A 15,820-nucleotide genomic window follows, 5' to 3' on the forward strand; every position below is an offset into this window, starting at 1 on the left:
GGTTCTGAATCCGAAACTCTTTGGAATCCCAGACTCTTTCACTTGGCTGCTTTCCCCCAGCAGGTTCTTGTTCCTTGTACCTGAGAAACAAAGAGGAACACCCCAGAGGTGGAACAGTGATGATTACACTGTCCAGTCTGAGGCTATACCCCAACTTTGGCAAGAAGCCCACTTGTGGGTAAAAAGAGGGCACCAAATTATTTTCATCTATGAGACTGTTTGAAACCTATTGGTTTAATGTTAGTTATAGCTTTCTTTTTTGGGTAACAATGGAGTGCCCAGAGGGGGAGGCAATATCATTTAGCCTAGTTCATACTCTGACTGAGAAGACTAGGAGAACAGAATCCAAGTTTAGAAGGTTTATCTACGTGGTTGAGAAGTTGAAGACCCAGCCAGATAGAAGATAGGTCAAAAGTAGACGGCTTTCTCCTTTATATTAGCTCAAAGGGAGGGCTTTGGCCTGATAAGAGTGCAGGTGGTCAGTCTGAGACCTGGTGTTCAGAAAAGGGGTGAAAAGCTGGCTATTCCTTCCTTGGGATTGGGCTTTGCACCCCGACAGCAGCTCTGCTCAGTCTCCATGTCCAGGCTTTTGACGCCTCTCACAGTTATGAGAGCCATGGGGAAAAATGCACTCGAGTATTCCCCAGGGGCTCCGAAGGATGACACAACCAGATTCCGGGTTTAAAATATCACAGCTGCCGCTGACCCAGGCAGCATGTCTCTCCCTTTCTCCTTTATTTTTCCTTTTTTTGGGCAAAATCTAGTCGAGGGGGATGCCCCTGCTGCTTTCACACAGCGTTTCCGTGTGGCCCAACAATGATAACTGTCAGTCAGGAAGCCAACACATATCTGTCCTACTTTCAGGTTGTGAAACTCAATTGTCTCCTATTACTAGTTAGTGGTTTTCAAAGTGTGGCCCCCTGACCACCACCAGCAGCAGCAGCACCCAGGAACTGGTCACAAATGAAAATGCTTGAAGTTCCATGCCAGGCCTACAGAATTGGAAACTGGGGGTGTCTAAACCAGCTCTTCTGGCAAATTCTGATGCTCGCTCAAGTTTGAGAGTCACTGCATCAGTATGTATCAGTTTGCATCCGGATGTAACTTTATTTTTGTAAATGAAAATGAGCCTATGGGTGCGCATTCGCCATTTTAACATTCTCGAAGTGCTTTCGGTCTGCCTGTGTCATGAGCAATAGGTAAGGGTGAACACAGCAGGTCCATGACACCTTACTTAATAAAGAAAGTTGAAGTTGGGGAAAGGTTGTATTTGTGGGTTTCCCTCTCTTGACCATCCATCTCCTCATCGGAAACGGAAACCCAAATTGGGGGAGTAATCTTGTCCTCTGACCCGGGCGCCTCGAACTGCCTGACACACTTGAGGCTGCTTGCAGCGACCGCGGAAATCCCTACGATTCTGGCGCGGATAATAGGGACCTGCAGCTTTTGAACTTGATTTGTGCGCGCACCCACTCCTCTTCCTTCTACTGGGTCCAAAGTAAAAATCGAAAGCTTTCTGCCAAGGTTGGAAAATGAGGAAGGCATTTATAAAAATTCGGCTTTCGGTTTTCTTTCAACCTAGGATCCGCTGTTCAATAGTAAACCCAATTTGTTGGGTTTTTCAGACTGAGGGAAAAACCACGAAGGGGGCACCCGGATTTGAACCAGGGACCTCTTGATCTGCAGTCAAATGCTCTACCACTGAGCTATACCCCCACGCGGCTGCTGCGTCTGGACATGGCTCTTTTGGGTGCTAAAACACTGCTACACTGAGGGTAGGGAGTGAGAGTAAGGAGAAAGGAATGAAGGAAGAAAGGGGGCCAAACGGAAAGCAGAAGGTGTCCGGACCCGGAGAACCCCGGGAAAGCTGCAAGACAGTGCGCGGGGAAGGAAGAACTAGCCGGGACTACAAGGCGCCTTGTCCAGGCTGTAGGGACAGTTCCGCCCTACAAATGTGGGAAAGGATGTGGGGGAAGGGAGGCTAACTGAGGGGCGGGGCAGGGGCTTCCCGTTCCGTCAGCAGGTTCACGCCAGGTATCGACCGGCACAAAGGAAAGTCCCCGAATCTGGTGAATCCAATCCGGCGTTCAGGAGGGTTCCAGCCCCACCCTCGACGGGTGCGAGGGGCTTGCCCGCTTCCCGCAACCCGGGAGCCCCAGATGTGCAGCCAGACCGGGTCCGCGCCGCCTCCAGCGCAAGGGGTCCCTGGCGTCCGGGCGCGCTTCTCGTGGGCACCTTCAGCTGGAGAGCGCCCGGGTACCCGGTACCCTCGGAACGCACCTAGGCGCGCGCCCCAGCCCCCCCGCCCTCCCCGGAATCCGCCCCCGCGCAGCCCCACGTCGCCCGGGAAGCGCGCCGCCCGCGCGCGCCCCTGCCCGCGCCCGCGGCGCGTCCCCGCCCCGGTGCAGCCCCTCCTCCCCGCTGTGTTTATTAGGGGAAGGAGGGCGGAGGCGGAGGCCAGTTCCCTAGCTCCAGCCGCCGTCGCCGCTGCTTGTGTAGTGGCAGCCGCGGCCGCCTCCCGCCAGCTCGCTCCGGGAAAAGAGAACGCGCGCGAGCTCGGGCGTCCCCGCCCCAGCCCTTCCCGGAGCCATGAATCCCAACTGCGCCCGGTGCGGCAAGATCGTGTACCCCACGGAGAAGGTGAACTGTCTGGATAAGGTAAGCCCCGGGATCCGCAGGCGCGTCGTTGCAATCCCCGAGCAGTGCTCCGGATTAGGGGAGGAGAGAAGGGCCGGGTCTGTGCCGCCTCATCCCCGCGATCCCGGGAGGAGGGACGGAGGGCGGTGTCATGGGGTGTGGGGACAGACCCCAATCTGGAAGCTGGGAGATCTGCGGCGCGGCAAGGAGTCCACGCGTGGCGGCAGCCACTACTGGAGAACAGTGGGCTCTGTGCCCTGGGGCTGGGAGGACGGAAGAGGAGTAGGGAGGCCAGGCCNACCCAAGCCCCACTGCAAGACCCCTTTTTTTGGACGACCTGCACCCACCTCGGTGGTTCCGCGCTTAATGAACTAGCAGACCTCCTCCATAGCTTCCCAGCCCCCACCTCAAATTAGAAGCCAACTCCGGGGGCTGGGCCGCCCGGCCAGACCCAGGCGGGGTCGGGTGCTGGAGTAGGGTGGGTGGGGGGTGCTTTGCAGAGATCTCCTGAAATTGTGCTCAGAGCCTGAGACCGGCTTGTAGAACAAAGAGCTAACTTTTCAGAGCAGGTTTCACCAATGGAGGGTGGGGTTGGCTGAGTTCAGGGGAAGCCAAGAAAAGGGGGATGTGTTTGGGAGAGGGGAAGGTGGCCTTCTGGAAATTCACGGTCCCCTGGGGGCCCTTACGCGTCGTCCCCCCCCAATCCATGCTGGACTTGTTCATCTGGTTGCTATTATACTTTTGGAGGGGGGCGAAGTGTAGAACTGGGTGTTTCCAGCAGTTCGGGGTAGGGTCCGGTCTTTTAAGCCCCCTCAGATCCTAAGGCGATGCGGCCCCTCTGCGTCTTCTCCCCACTGTGGATGAGAAGCCTCTGTGGTTTTGTCTCCATCCTTGCCATGCCTTTCACCCACCTCCCAAAGCTGACTCCAGATCCAAATATCCCCTCTGACCCTGTCTGAACCGGTAGGGGTTGGGGGGTAGGGGATGGAAGAGGGGTGCATAGCCCTGGGGCCAACTTCATTGCGCTCCTAGAGCCAGTTCTTGTTTGGGAAGGGACAGTTCATTGGGTACTTTTTGTCTCTTCCCTCCCCCTTGGGATTGGAGCTTCCTCAGTGATCTTTAGCCTCTGAGTCAGGGCAGTGGGATAGCGTTCTCAGGTCCTGAAATAGATTTGAACTTGCTTTTGGAGGAAGGAGATATATGGGGCTGCTGCTGTTTCGTTGTCTCTCCTGGGCTTGGCTGGGCAGGAGGAGAGGAGGGCCCTATTGTGGGCACAAGCAGTGGGGGTGCTGACCTTCCCAATGACCATGCTAGCTTCTGGAGGACAGTCCTTGAGCTTGGAGGCACTAGCTGAAGAACTTACTGTCCTCGCACACTGGGCTTTTTGCCTTTCCTCGATGGGAGGGATTTTGGCGTCTGCATCTTGCGTTTTGGCCTCCGCATTCCATGTGCCCCCCCTTCCCCCCACTTATTCTCCATAGTCATGAACTGGGAAGAGGCTGTGGGCTCTTTCACTTTTAGAAGGCAGAAGCAATATAGGGTGGAGCGATTGCTAGGCCAGGAGTTGGGAGACTTAGTCCAGGTCTGCTCCCACCAGCTTTAGGCCTCAATATTCACCGTCTGTCCGATGGGTATGAATGATGTCATTTCCTTGGAGGTGGGGCAGCGTACTAAAGTGCCTGCCAAAGTGCCTGGAAGGGGATGTGTTATAGGCTGTGTCCTCCCTATCTTTCTGGGATACTCGGTCTAGCCCCACATCCAGCTCCCTTGTGAAGTCTTTTGGTGCTGTGTGCCAGAGGTGAGGGGTAGGGGGCCTGCAAGGTGCTTTCGCAGGGGTTCTCTTGCCCTAGCTGGAAGAGGACATTCAGGTGGGGTTGCCCTGGGAAGTGGGAGTTGGTGATTCCTCCCTCTTTTTAGAGCTCTCCTTACAGGAGGTGGCCCTGGGGAGACCTCCCCCGGTCTCCACTAAACAAGAGGCCTAGAATATTCACATGTCAGACCTGTTCCTCCTAACCCTCTCCGGGCAGTAAGGACAGGCACCTGGACTTGGGACCTGGTGCCCAGAGGACCAAGACCCGGGAGGAGGGAACATTCAGTCTCATAGGTGCGGTTGCTAACCAGCTTCCCAAGGCCTCCCACGTACTGTAGGAGAGAGTCAAATTAGACTCATTTCACTACGATTTCCCTGTGGTACAGAGTTCATGGTGTGACCCAGAGCATGCGCTACACCCTTGCTGTTCGCTTTTTCTCCTTCCTGAGCCTTATCTCGCAAAGGCTCAGGTGGGTGAAGGCCGTGTCACCTCTCATGGCCACCCTGCCCCCAGCCTGCAGCACCCAGCGTGCTGGGCATACTGGATAAATACGTATTGCTGATGACGGCGTTTGAGGAGGGAGGTCAAGTGTCCTTCCCCAGAGGACTTCTGGGCTTAGAGTTGGGGGAGACATGGGGTGACCTCATCCACTCATTCATTCAACAAATATTTATTGAGCGCTTGCTCTGTGCCCGGCTCTCTGAATGGCTGCGGCAGGGCCTTTGGGGAGGAAGGGAGTCTTGTGTCTCAGAACGTCCTCCACATTTGGAGAAGGGTGGAGTTTTGTCCCGGCCCCTGTTGGGGAAGCATTTGTATCCAGGGATCTGTACTGTCAAGAGTACTCTTCCCCTGACTTACTTTCCCGGGCCCCTGAAAACAGGTGGAGACATTCGGGAAGGGTGGGGGATTGGTAGGCTGCTAGCTCCCCTCTCGTTGGGAGGGCTCTCTGCCTCTGGTGGTCTGAGCCACCCCCCCAGGGGGCAGCAAGGTAGAAGGCGGCTGGGCTAGAGGGGGGAGAGAAAGAGAGAGAGAGAGAGGACAAGTCCACGTAGCCATGGTGCCCCACTTTCCCGCCGAAGCTGAGCGCACCCCACGGTCGCTTCGTGATCATCCGTTCACAGTAGCTACTACTGATGGCGACATGGGTCTTCACAAAACAGATGTGATTGCCCCGTAAATCATGGACCCCATACGTGGAGGCTCAGACGGATCATGTGGCTCGTTCCCTGCGCGGCCGGAGCTGGAATTCAAACCTCAAGTTCTTTGTGCTCAGCTTTTCTGTCTGTTCCGTGTTTGCAAAAGGTCCTGTCTCCTCGTGTCCGTAGTGGTCCTGACCCTGGCCCGAGGAATGTTCTGGGCCTGGGCTCCTGTGTGGAGCTGGGGCACTAGGAATAATAGTCTCCCCCTGGAAAATTGGGGAGGTGCAGCCAAGGTCTGTGCCTTTAAGCCAGCAGCCCAGGTGGCCTGCTGAACCAGGATGGTGACCCCAGCCCTGCCAGGGTACAGCTGGTGTTGCTCTTGGAAGAGGGAGGCACTGTAACCCTTGGCAACAGGAAGGGAGGGGAGGGCTTCAGCCTCCAACCCTGAGTCATGACCACCCCAGGCAGCCTGGGCACAGAGGCACAGTGCCCTGAGGTTCACCATATCCCCCTCCCCGAGAGCTGTGAGCAGCCGCTTCCCCCACCTGCACAGTGATCCAGAGAGAGAGGCTGGCCCCAGCCTCGACCAAGTGTGGGGGATCCAGCTGCTGCCCCATCAGCCCCCATGTGCCTTTCTGGGGAGTGGGCCTTCAACGGAGCGGTTGGCAGCTTTGGAGCTGCACGTGGGGAGCGTTGTGGGCACCGTCGGAGCCTGGAGATGGGCTGAGAAGCTTCTCGCTAGCCCCCGAAGTCTGGTTTTGGTGAGGAGGGAAACCGTGGACTTCTAGGCAGCAGGACGGGTTAGAGTGGCACGCCCAGAGGTGGACTTTGCTCCCTGAGGCTAGAGTCTCGGGAATGCATCTCTGAAATCTTACCTGAGGCCTCCAGGAAAGGGGAGGGGTGGGACTCTTGCTCTGGGACAAGGCCTGTGGGGCAAAGGAGGGAAGCAGACAGGTCATTGTGGGACTGTCCTGACTTACTTCCCTGTGTCCTTCGCCAGACCCGATGGAAATGGGGATGGGGTGTCCTTCATCTTGGGATCCCCTCGGGGTCCCCAGCCCAGGCTTGGTCCACAGGGGCTGTTGGGGAACTTGCCATCTTCTGCTCCCCCTTCCACTGCTCCCCTGCCCTTGTCCAGAGAGGACACGGTAGCTGGAGCTACTGGGTTTTCTTTAACCTTGGAACCCTCCTCTAGAGGGAGGAGGGAAGTGCCAAGAAGCAGCTCTCCGTGCTGGGCCGGGCGCCTACATCTGGGTCATCTCGGCCCTCCCACGCCCCACGCCCCCCGCCCCGCACCTCTGGGAGACCACTCTGCAGACGCGGAGCTTGGGTCCAGTAGTGACGCTGAGGCAGTCAGTCCATTCTCGTTCCTGTTATCCTGCTTCTGAGCCCCCTGTCGGGGAGCAGCGGACTGCTGCCGCGGCCCCTTAATGTGCCCAGCCGAGAGCATGGTGTCGCTGGGGGGTGAGGGGAGAAGAACTGCTGGTGGAAATGGGCACCTTCCCCTCCTGGAGGCTCCCCTTCTTCCAAAAGGCAGCTCGGAGGCTTCTTGTGGCACTCCTGTACCCCCAGCCTGGCGGGTATGCTCTGCCCCCCTTCCTGAGGGGTTCGGCTCCAGGGTGGGGACCTGGCCATCTCCCTCTTTCCCTGTGTCTCCCCCAAGCCAATCAGGAGGCAGCTTTGGAGGTCCCCAGCCCTAGGACAGTGCATATTCCTGCATATGTGTGTGTGAAAATGGGTCATAGTCCGGATTCCAGAGAATGTTTTTCCTGGCAGGCCCCTGAGGGGGTGGGGGGAGGTGGAGGCCCAGGCAGGGGCCTGTACAGCTACGCAGGCAGAGGCCAGCCGACTGGGTGGTGACAGGGCTGGGGCACTCTGCCAGCACCTCCCAGGCACTGGGGGAGAGCTAGGGGCTGTCACTTCGGGGGGCCAATGAGGGGCAGGGACGACCCTGTTGTAGTTTTCTAGCCAGGTGGTGTGTGTGCTGGGGTTTTGTGCTGGGAGGAGTCTGGGCTGTGGGCTTTGGGATAGGCCCAGGTGGCGGTGAGGGCCAAGCTTACACCAGCCATCCCTTTGCTTCCAGACTTCCAGCTGGCCTTCGTCCCAAAAGAGTGGTTCTCCTGTCACTTCATTTACTATTCCACCTTTGGCGAGTCTCCTTGATAGGGAAAGTACGCTATTAGAAGGCAGTTACCCCCAGATTATCCCCTGGTCTCTGGTTGTGGTGGACCAGGGTTGAGGAGGTGGTATCCCAGCCTCTCAGCCTCCTGTTTTCTGCCCCATCCTCCCAGGTGTCCCAGCAGCGCCCCTTGGCTGGGCAACACTGACTCGGGGGAATTCCTTAAAGATTGGCTGAGAACCAGCTCTGTGCTGGGCATCTTCGGAAGTCTCTGCCTGGGCCCTTCCCTGGCTTCTGGCCTCCTCCTTTGAGGGGTCAGGAGTGTCTTCCTCTGACCGCTAGGAAATAGGGCAGAGACAGGCCAGCCAGGTCACCAGACAGCCCAGATTCTGGGGTCCTGGAAGCTGGACTCCGGGTCGGTGTTGATCCTGGGGCCTCTTCCTGGGCTGCCAGAGGGGCGATTTCTCTCTGGCATGGGTCTGCCGTTTCTCAGGATGCGGGCACTTCTGTTGCACGGGTCCCCCTTCCCTCCTGGTCTTTGACTCTGTTTCCCCCGATTGCCCCGCCCCATGGTTTGGTCCGTGGGTTTTGCTGGAGTCTTACCTGCCGCTGATTCGAACATGCACTGTAGCTGTGGTTGGGCACAGTGGAGCCGCCATGCTCCCCAGCACACGCAAACCCCCACTGTGAGCTGCTGAGCCCCCTCGGCTGGGTTTGTACCTGTCGCAGTGCCCAGCACCTAACATTCCAGTACTTCGAGGGGCCAAGAGGGGCCAAGCGCTGTGCTGAGTGCTTTACAGGTGATTTCCTACTTAATCCTCGTTATTATTATTATTTTCATTTTACAGACGTGAAGTGGCTCAGAGGCATGGGCCCCGACCCAGGTCACACAGCTCATGGGGTGGAGCTTGGATGTCCACCGGGGGGGGGCACACACCTCCAAGCCGGGCTCTGTAGGGACTCAGAGGGAGAGCCGCTGTGGGGGGCTCTCCTACCAGTTACCTGGCTGGGGCTGGGAGAAGGGCGAGGGAAGGGAGAAAGGGCATGGGTGTGGTGACCAGAGTTTGGGGCACCTACCCCCCACGGTGGTTCACGGGCCCCCAGGAGGTGGGAGGTGAGAGCTGGAACAGCCCCGGGGTGGGGGGGGTGCCCTGGAGTGGGAGTAGGCGCCCCAGGCTTCCGGCCCAGTGCACTGCCCGCCCAGTGCATGGCGGCTGGGCCCTCCTCCGCTTCTAGACCTTGTCAAGGCTGAGAAGCTGCCCCTCCCAGTTCAGCAGCAGAGGCTTTTTAGCAACCCTGGTGCAGCTTTGCATAGGCAATGAGGCTTCTCCAGTTAGGGGTGGGGGGTGGGAGGGCGTGGGGTGGGGAGGCAGCAGGAGTGGTCTGGGGGAGGTGGAACCCACCTTCTGGGGGCAGCTGGCCTTTTCCCCACTCACCGGCATATCTGCCCTTCTCCCGCTCCTGACGCTCCGGCAGGCGGGTGCTGGGGATGGGGAAGGGGAGGCCAGCTGCTCGAGATGGCCCGGCTCGCCCAGGGTGATGCTGTGTTCCAGTGCCTGGGACAGAGTGCTCCTCCCTAGGGCCTGAGTCCCCCTGGCCCAAGTCCTGGTGTCTGATGGCTGTCCTCTGCCTCTGTCCCCAGTTCTGGCACAAAGCATGCTTCCACTGCGAGACCTGCAAGATGACACTCAACATGAAGAACTACAAGGGCTACGAGAAGACCCCCTACTGCAATGCGTGAGTTCTCCCTCCTCCTCCTCCTCCCTTCTCCCTCCTCCTGTTCCAGGATGTTGCCCAGCACTTCCGCACAATACCTGACAAGCGGTCATCACCTTTAGCCCTCACCCCGGCCCGATGAAGTAGTGGCTGCTAGTAGGCCCATTTTACAGGGAGGGAAACTGAGGCTGGGCAAGGGCACAGACTCGCCCCAGATGACATGGCTAGTGAGAGGCTGGTTCAGACCCAGTAAAGCAGGCGAACCCAGTAAACATGCTGCTCTCTGCCAGGCAAGCCTGTCCCCTCCACTGCGCCCTGACTCGAGAGAGGGGCCCAGCGTGGCCCTGCAGGAGACAGTGCTCTGGTTTGCCTTCCCGCCTTTCTCTCTCTTCTCTGCCCCCTGCCAGAGGGTCTGGGCCCTAGGCTTTGGGGGCTTCTGGCTCCAGCCCTTCCTGGTGTTTGTCCCTTGAGAACTGGAGGCAACATGCAGGGGGCGCCTGGCCTGGGGGCAGATTTCTTCCCTCCCTGCCTGGTGAGGGAGGCTGTGGATTCCTTCTGTCTTTCCCAGTGGCGTGGGGGTGGGGTGGGGTTTCTGTTCCTTCCGCACTGGGACCTGTGGCCTGGCCTGCTGTGGGGAGGTAGGGAGAGGTGGGGTAGGACACCATCCAGAAGAACACCCCCTTTCCATCCTGGGCGGTTCCAGAGAATGCACCACATTCTGAAACCTTTGTTGACCTCCTGTGTCACAAGTGTAAACTCCAAGGGGCCCCCATGAGGACTTCACAGCCCCCCTGCCAGGTGAGGGCTTCAGAAGGTCAAGTCACTAAGTTAGTGGCAAAATAAAAATTCAGAAAAATCCAGGGTCTGACTTGAGTCCAGGCTTTTTCCCAGTCAGGAGGCTCTTTGCAGCTGAAGTTCACCAAGGAGGGCAACACTGGGACTTGGCTAAAAGGGCCAGTGGGGCTTAAACCCCTTTGAAAGACTGTCTCTCCCTTACGGCACCCCCGCGCCCCTCTTAACCCAGTGCACCATCTCCCTGGGACTTTGGACGCCCATCGGGCATAATTATTGCCTGCCAGGTGCTGGGAAAAAGAGATTTCTGACAAAAGTCTCAAGCCCAAAGAGCAGCTTGGACATGGTCCCTTCTGGGAGGAATGGGGGCACTGGGATGGTTGCCCTGGGGGTAGAAGGAGGGTCACAGCTCTATCCTGGCTCCTCCTACAGCTGCCTCTGCTCTTCTATTAGCTTCCACTGGATCCTCTTCCCCGGACCAACCCCTCCCACCCCCCCAAGGGAAATGGGACATTCTTAGAATTCTTAAGGGCTCACACAAACCCTGATTCTCTGCCACTTCCTCCCTGTGTTGGGGAGTGGGGTGGGGTTCGGTAAAGCCAGAGGCCAGGGGCAGTTTAACCCCTTTGTGGCTGGACCCCGTGAAGCTGGATTCTGGGCACCGAGGCTCCTTGGGGGGCGGCTGCTGAGCCTTTGGCCCTCCAGGCAGAAGTGTGGCCACGCCCGGGCCTGGTGTGGGTGGCAGGGACTGATGCTTACTCAGACTCTGGTAGCCTAGAATTCTGTGAGCACTGGGAGTTGGTGAAAGAAGTCAGAGGCTTGTCCTTGTTTCCTCTGCATTCTCTCCGCCTAGTGCCAGAGTCCCAGCTTAGCTGTTCAGCCCTCTTCTGGAGAGGTTGCCGCAAATGGGGGTGGGGACTCCTGCAGGTGTTGGGGTCTCCGGGGAGGCAGAAGATGAAGCAGCTCTTCCCAGCTGCCCAGGCAGAGAGGTTCCTGTCTCTCCCCTGCCCCCCTCCCCAGCCAAAGAAGCAGGTAGGCCCCCCTGCATTCCCCCAGCATCTGCCCGACCCAGTTGACCTTTGGCCCAGCTGGGATGTTATCTAGGGAGGACTCTGAAGACAGTGGCCCAGCTGGGAGCGAGCAGAGTTGCAGGTTGCCAGAGTCATTCACCTTCCCTCGGCAAACCTGACATCAGGAGTCCAGAAGAAGCCAGATGTAGTAGGCCTGGCCTGCAGGGAGTTCCCTCTGGACCTGTCTTGAGTTTCATATTCTCCAGGGTTACAAATTCCAACCCAGGGATGCCGGCCCCTAGACCAAAGAGTAGGAGCCCCGTCACGTGCCAGGCCCTGTGCTGATGTCCCCTCTCATTCCCTCCTGTTTTCCTTTCTGCCTCTGGCCCCATCCTCTAGTGGCATTCAGGTTCCTGAATCTTGGGGTTTCCCAGGGTGTAGCTGTGCCCCCCACTCCCATCCTGGCCTTGGCTTGTAGACCTCAGGCCTGGCTTCCTTCCTTCTCAGCATTTACCTCCTGCTCAGGACCCAGAGGGATCGGTGATCTTTCCCGGCACTTTGCCAGGGAGTTGGACCCCCTCGGTGGGTGAGGGTGTGAGTTTGGTGTGCAGGGAGGTTTCTGTGGTGTGCCTATTTCTGGCCAGTCCCTGAGGCAGGATCTGGCAGGGGGGTGGTCAAGAGGGAAGAAGGCTGTCTCTCATTCCCCGGTGGCTTCTCAAGACTGAGATTTTAGAATGTTCTAGAAAGTGACTGTAAGCAGCAAAAAGGCCTCTTTTGTTTCTCTCCTTGCACCAGACTTGTTTGGGGTTAGACAGCAGAGAGAATGCAAGCTAGAGCTCACAGCCAGCCTGTTGGGCGGTCATGGGCCCTCACAGACATGCCCTTAAACAAGCGCCTGGTGCGTATCCAGACACACACACTTGGATGTGGGGCCGGGGAGACATGCCCAGGAGTCAGACTGAATGGGCAGCGTGTGTGTTCACAGTCCCCAGGCACAGCCACCCAGGCATTGCTGTGGCAAGGGAGAGGTGTGCCTTTCCGCTTTTGCACAATGGCTGGTGGTACGAGAACTACCGTCGAATTCTTTCGTGAAATTTCTAGGTAGGTGGGGTGAGCCTGCTTGCTCCCTTGGTTAGAGGACCATTTATGCCCTCGATTATTTGTTTTGTTAACTACATTTTGTGAAAGTGGGGCTGATGTGTCCACATGCACAAACCTGCCCCTTTGTCTCCATGCAAATAGTCTAGGCTGTGAAGGTCAGGGGTGAGGTGAGGGTGGGGAGGAATGGGCCTGTTCCCCTCCCCCTTAGAGACCAGGAGTTAATGGAGGCTGCACACCCGTTAGAGATTCAGGCCAGGAGAACTAGCTTCTGGGGGTGTCAAGTGTGGGGGGGACATGGGCTGGGGAAGGAAGGGGGGACACTCGGATGCACCTTCCCCCTCTTCACTGACTACAGAGTTCCAGATCTGTCCTTCAGTTTCCTTGAGCTGTGTGGTGAGGGGTGAGGAGAGAGGAGATGGTCTTGCTCCTTCCGTCAGGTCCCAGAGTGTGGGGTGGGGCCTATGCAGGTGGGATTGGGGGCTCCAAGTGTCTCTGGATTCTAGCAAACTGTCTCAAATCCCAGCTTCTCTTAGGGATGGGGCATTGGTGGGTAAATACAGGACTGGGGCCTGGAGCTTTCCCACTTCCCCCTTTCCTGCCTCTGATTGGGAAAGGTGGGATCAGATGTCCCAGGGAGCGGGTGTAGCACTGGGAGTGGGAATGAGAGGGGCGTGGGAGCCGTGTGTTTGGGATGGAGGAGGCGGGCTCAACAGGGCATCCACAGTGGCCAGATGCAGGCCCTCCCCGCCAACATTCACTCAGAGATGTCGGGGCCTCAAGGAACCTCAGAGATCACTTCGTTTCCTAACACCCCATTTTAGATGAGGTCTCTTCCCCCTTAGAGATGAGGAAACTGAGGCCCAGTGTTTGCATGCCTTACCCAGCTTGGCAGAATCATTTCTCTTTACCTCCTGCCATCAGGGATGGGTACCAGCTTTGGTTTTTCATCTTGTCTCTAATGCCTGAGGGCTGGTAAGTTCTTCTTCATGTCTGGCCTTGATCTTTCTGGTTGCTCATTTTTTTTTAATCTGGTCAAACAATGATTCCTTGTTGCTTCCTATCCCCACCATTTCAGCCCCTCAGGCCTGGGGGACGGGTGAGAAACTGGGTTAGAATGGAACTCCCCCCCCAACATGGGCAGTGTTCCCAGCAGGGGAATCAGCAGCTCCTTCCAGAGGCAGGATGTAGGGGCTATTTTTTTTTTTCTTTTGGTAAAACCAAAGGCTCCTTGTTGCTTTTGTTGATGTATTTTTGTTCCTCCCTGAACAAAAAGCTGTGGTTTTTGCAGGGGTTCAAGGCTGGAAGGGACAAGGTTGCTTGTGGAAAGGGGGAGTTGGGGTTTCAGGAGCGCTGGTCTATTCTGGTTCTGGCTCTGCCTCTGGAATGCAGCTAAGGGCAGAGGTGGGAGCGGGGCTGTGCCCTGTAAGCTGTCCCTGTCACCAGGGTGTCTGTGGCAGGAGCCTGGAGGGTTCTCAGCATCCACCCTGTCCCCCTGGTCCTTCTGAACAGGAAGGTCACTCAGAGGTCCTTAGGGCAAACCCCTGAGCGACAGAGGACCCTTCTTCTGCATCTACACTCTTGAGACACCTGCTTTAGAAAAGTTTTAAGGAGTAGGTGGCTTCTGACTGTCTGCCTGCCTTCTGACCCCCCAGAGGGTTTCTCATAATGACCAAGCTTGGGAACTGGTTGGGGTTGAGAGATAAAAGTACTTTGTTCTCCACCCACCCCACCAAGTACATCTTTCCCCAGAGCTCTGAGAGCTAGGGGTGGACCGGGGTCCATCTGAGAGAGATGCCAGCCTGCCCCTAGATGGCCGGGCACTTGGGAGGGTGAGTGCACTGTGCCAGGTCTTTGTCCTTGACACTGAGCATCAGTTTCTTTATCTGTAAAATGGGCACAATGATAATACTTGCCTTTTCTAACGCAAAGCCTTGTGGCAGATTTCAGGAGAGAATGGGCACAGGATACAGTCTATCAAGAAGTCACTTGGCGTGCCTGTAAATTCTCCCGGAGGCCTCGGCTGCTGCCAGCCTTTGCCTGATGGCCCTGCTTGTGGTCCCTGTTCTTGCCATCATGGCTGCTACATTCCTTCCCTGCCATGCTTCCTGTCCTAGTGGACTTGGACTGTCTCTGTGCCTGTCTCTTCCCCAGAGCAGCTGATACTGCAGTCGGAGGTCGGGAGGGGCATCAGTAGAGGGCCCACTGCTGGGAGTGATGAGCAAGGGGCCGGTGCAGCCTGGCCCACGGAAGGGGCAAAGAGCGGTTGTTCTCTTGGGGCGCCTGGGTGGCTCAGTCGTTAAGTGTCTGCCTTTCGCCCAGGGCATGATCTCGGAGTCCTGGGATCGAGCCCCGCTTCGGACTCCCTGATCTGCTGGGAGCCTGCTGCTTCCTCTCCCACTCCCCCTGCTTGTGTTCCCTCTCTTGCTGGCTGTCTGTCTCTCTGTCAAATAAATAAAATCTTAAAAAAAAAAAAAAGAGCAGCTGTGCTCTACACCCAGCTCCAGGCAGGTTTGGGACACCCAGTTCTTCCCACCGTGGCTGAGGCTGTTGGGCTGGGGTCCCAGCAGGGTCACTAGCTGGGGTGGTAACCCCTTGTTTGGGCCTCAGCGCCCGCACCGGGGTACTCACACCTCCATTCATCCCGAGCTGAGGGTACTGGGTGGGGAGAGCTTCAGCCTGAGGACTGAGAAGGAGGGAAAAGGTAGAATTCCCAGCAATTGTCTCTAGAAGGAGGTTGCGTCAGTTGCAGCAGTCGGGTTGGTGGGGGAAGGGCATAGCACCCACGCTTGTGTGTCCTCTTTCCTGAAACACGCCTGTGGCACCTGTCTTCCTCACTGACACTGTCTATAGGGATCCCGCATTCACAGCCTCTTGGTTTTGCCCTCCTGGGCTCCTCTGCGGCTGAGGACACAGGGGCTGTCTGCGCCGCTCCCCCCACCCCCACAGACTGTGTCTGCCTGCTCTTCCGCTCTCCTGCCTGGAGCGGAGGATGGGGTTGCTATGGGAACCTGAAGCGGAGTGAGCAGGGGAGGGAGAGGCAGGCTTGTCTCCCCTCCCCAGAGCCTGAGCCGGGGCTGTGGGGAGGGGACAGGTTTGACCCAGCAGCAGGAATAGCTGGTCCGCCTGCCTTCCTGTGGTCTAGGGTTGGGGTCCAGGCAGCGGGCTAAGAGATCGAAGGTTCTGGTGCCCCTCTTTCATCTAGTTAATCTGAGGCAGGATTAAAATCTCCCCCCTTTTCCAAACCCTTCCCACCAGATGAAGCTGTGTGAACATCTAGGCTGGTCTCCCCTTCCCTTCTGATGGGATTGGTGTTTGGGCCGTGGGGGGCTGAGATCTGGGGGTCATGGTGGCCCCAAAGAGAAGGTGAAACACCCGACAGTCCCATCCAGGGGCACTCGCTGCATGTTGGGGTGGTCTCCCGATACCTTCCTGATGCAGCGGCAGAGACGTGTGACCGGGGCTGCAGCGCGCTGCGGGGTGTGGACCGGCTGGTCC

At 57.5% G+C, this 15,820-nt stretch overlaps 1 protein-coding gene and 1 non-coding gene across 3 annotated transcripts in view; one reads left to right on the forward strand and one right to left on the reverse strand.

Moving 5' to 3' along the window:
- Positions 1 to 1,644: 1,644 nt before the first annotated feature.
- Positions 1,645 to 1,716, reverse strand: TRNAC-GCA. Its single transcript has one exon. It is a non-coding gene; the product is annotated as a tRNA-Cys (tRNA).
- Positions 1,717 to 2,421: 705 nt separating this feature from the next.
- Positions 2,422 to 15,820, forward strand: part of LASP1 (LIM and SH3 protein 1) — a 37,606-nt gene continuing 24,207 nt past the window's right edge. The window contains exons 1-2 of one of the 2 annotated variants that reach the window (XM_002916804.4): positions 2,422 to 2,658; positions 9,349 to 9,443. In XM_002916804.4, the coding sequence (XP_002916850.1) occupies positions 2,590 to 2,658; positions 9,349 to 9,443 (164 nt within the window). In that variant the 5' untranslated portion in view covers positions 2,422 to 2,589. Of the gene's footprint in view, positions 2,659 to 9,348; positions 9,444 to 15,820 lie in introns of those variants that run through there. The other variant, XM_011221797.2, reaches the window with a different exon arrangement.

The sequence above is a fragment of the Ailuropoda melanoleuca genome, chromosome 13, assembly GCF_002007445.2.
Source record: "Ailuropoda melanoleuca isolate Jingjing chromosome 13, ASM200744v2, whole genome shotgun sequence".
NCBI classification, from domain to species: Eukaryota; Metazoa; Chordata; class Mammalia; order Carnivora; family Ursidae; genus Ailuropoda; species Ailuropoda melanoleuca.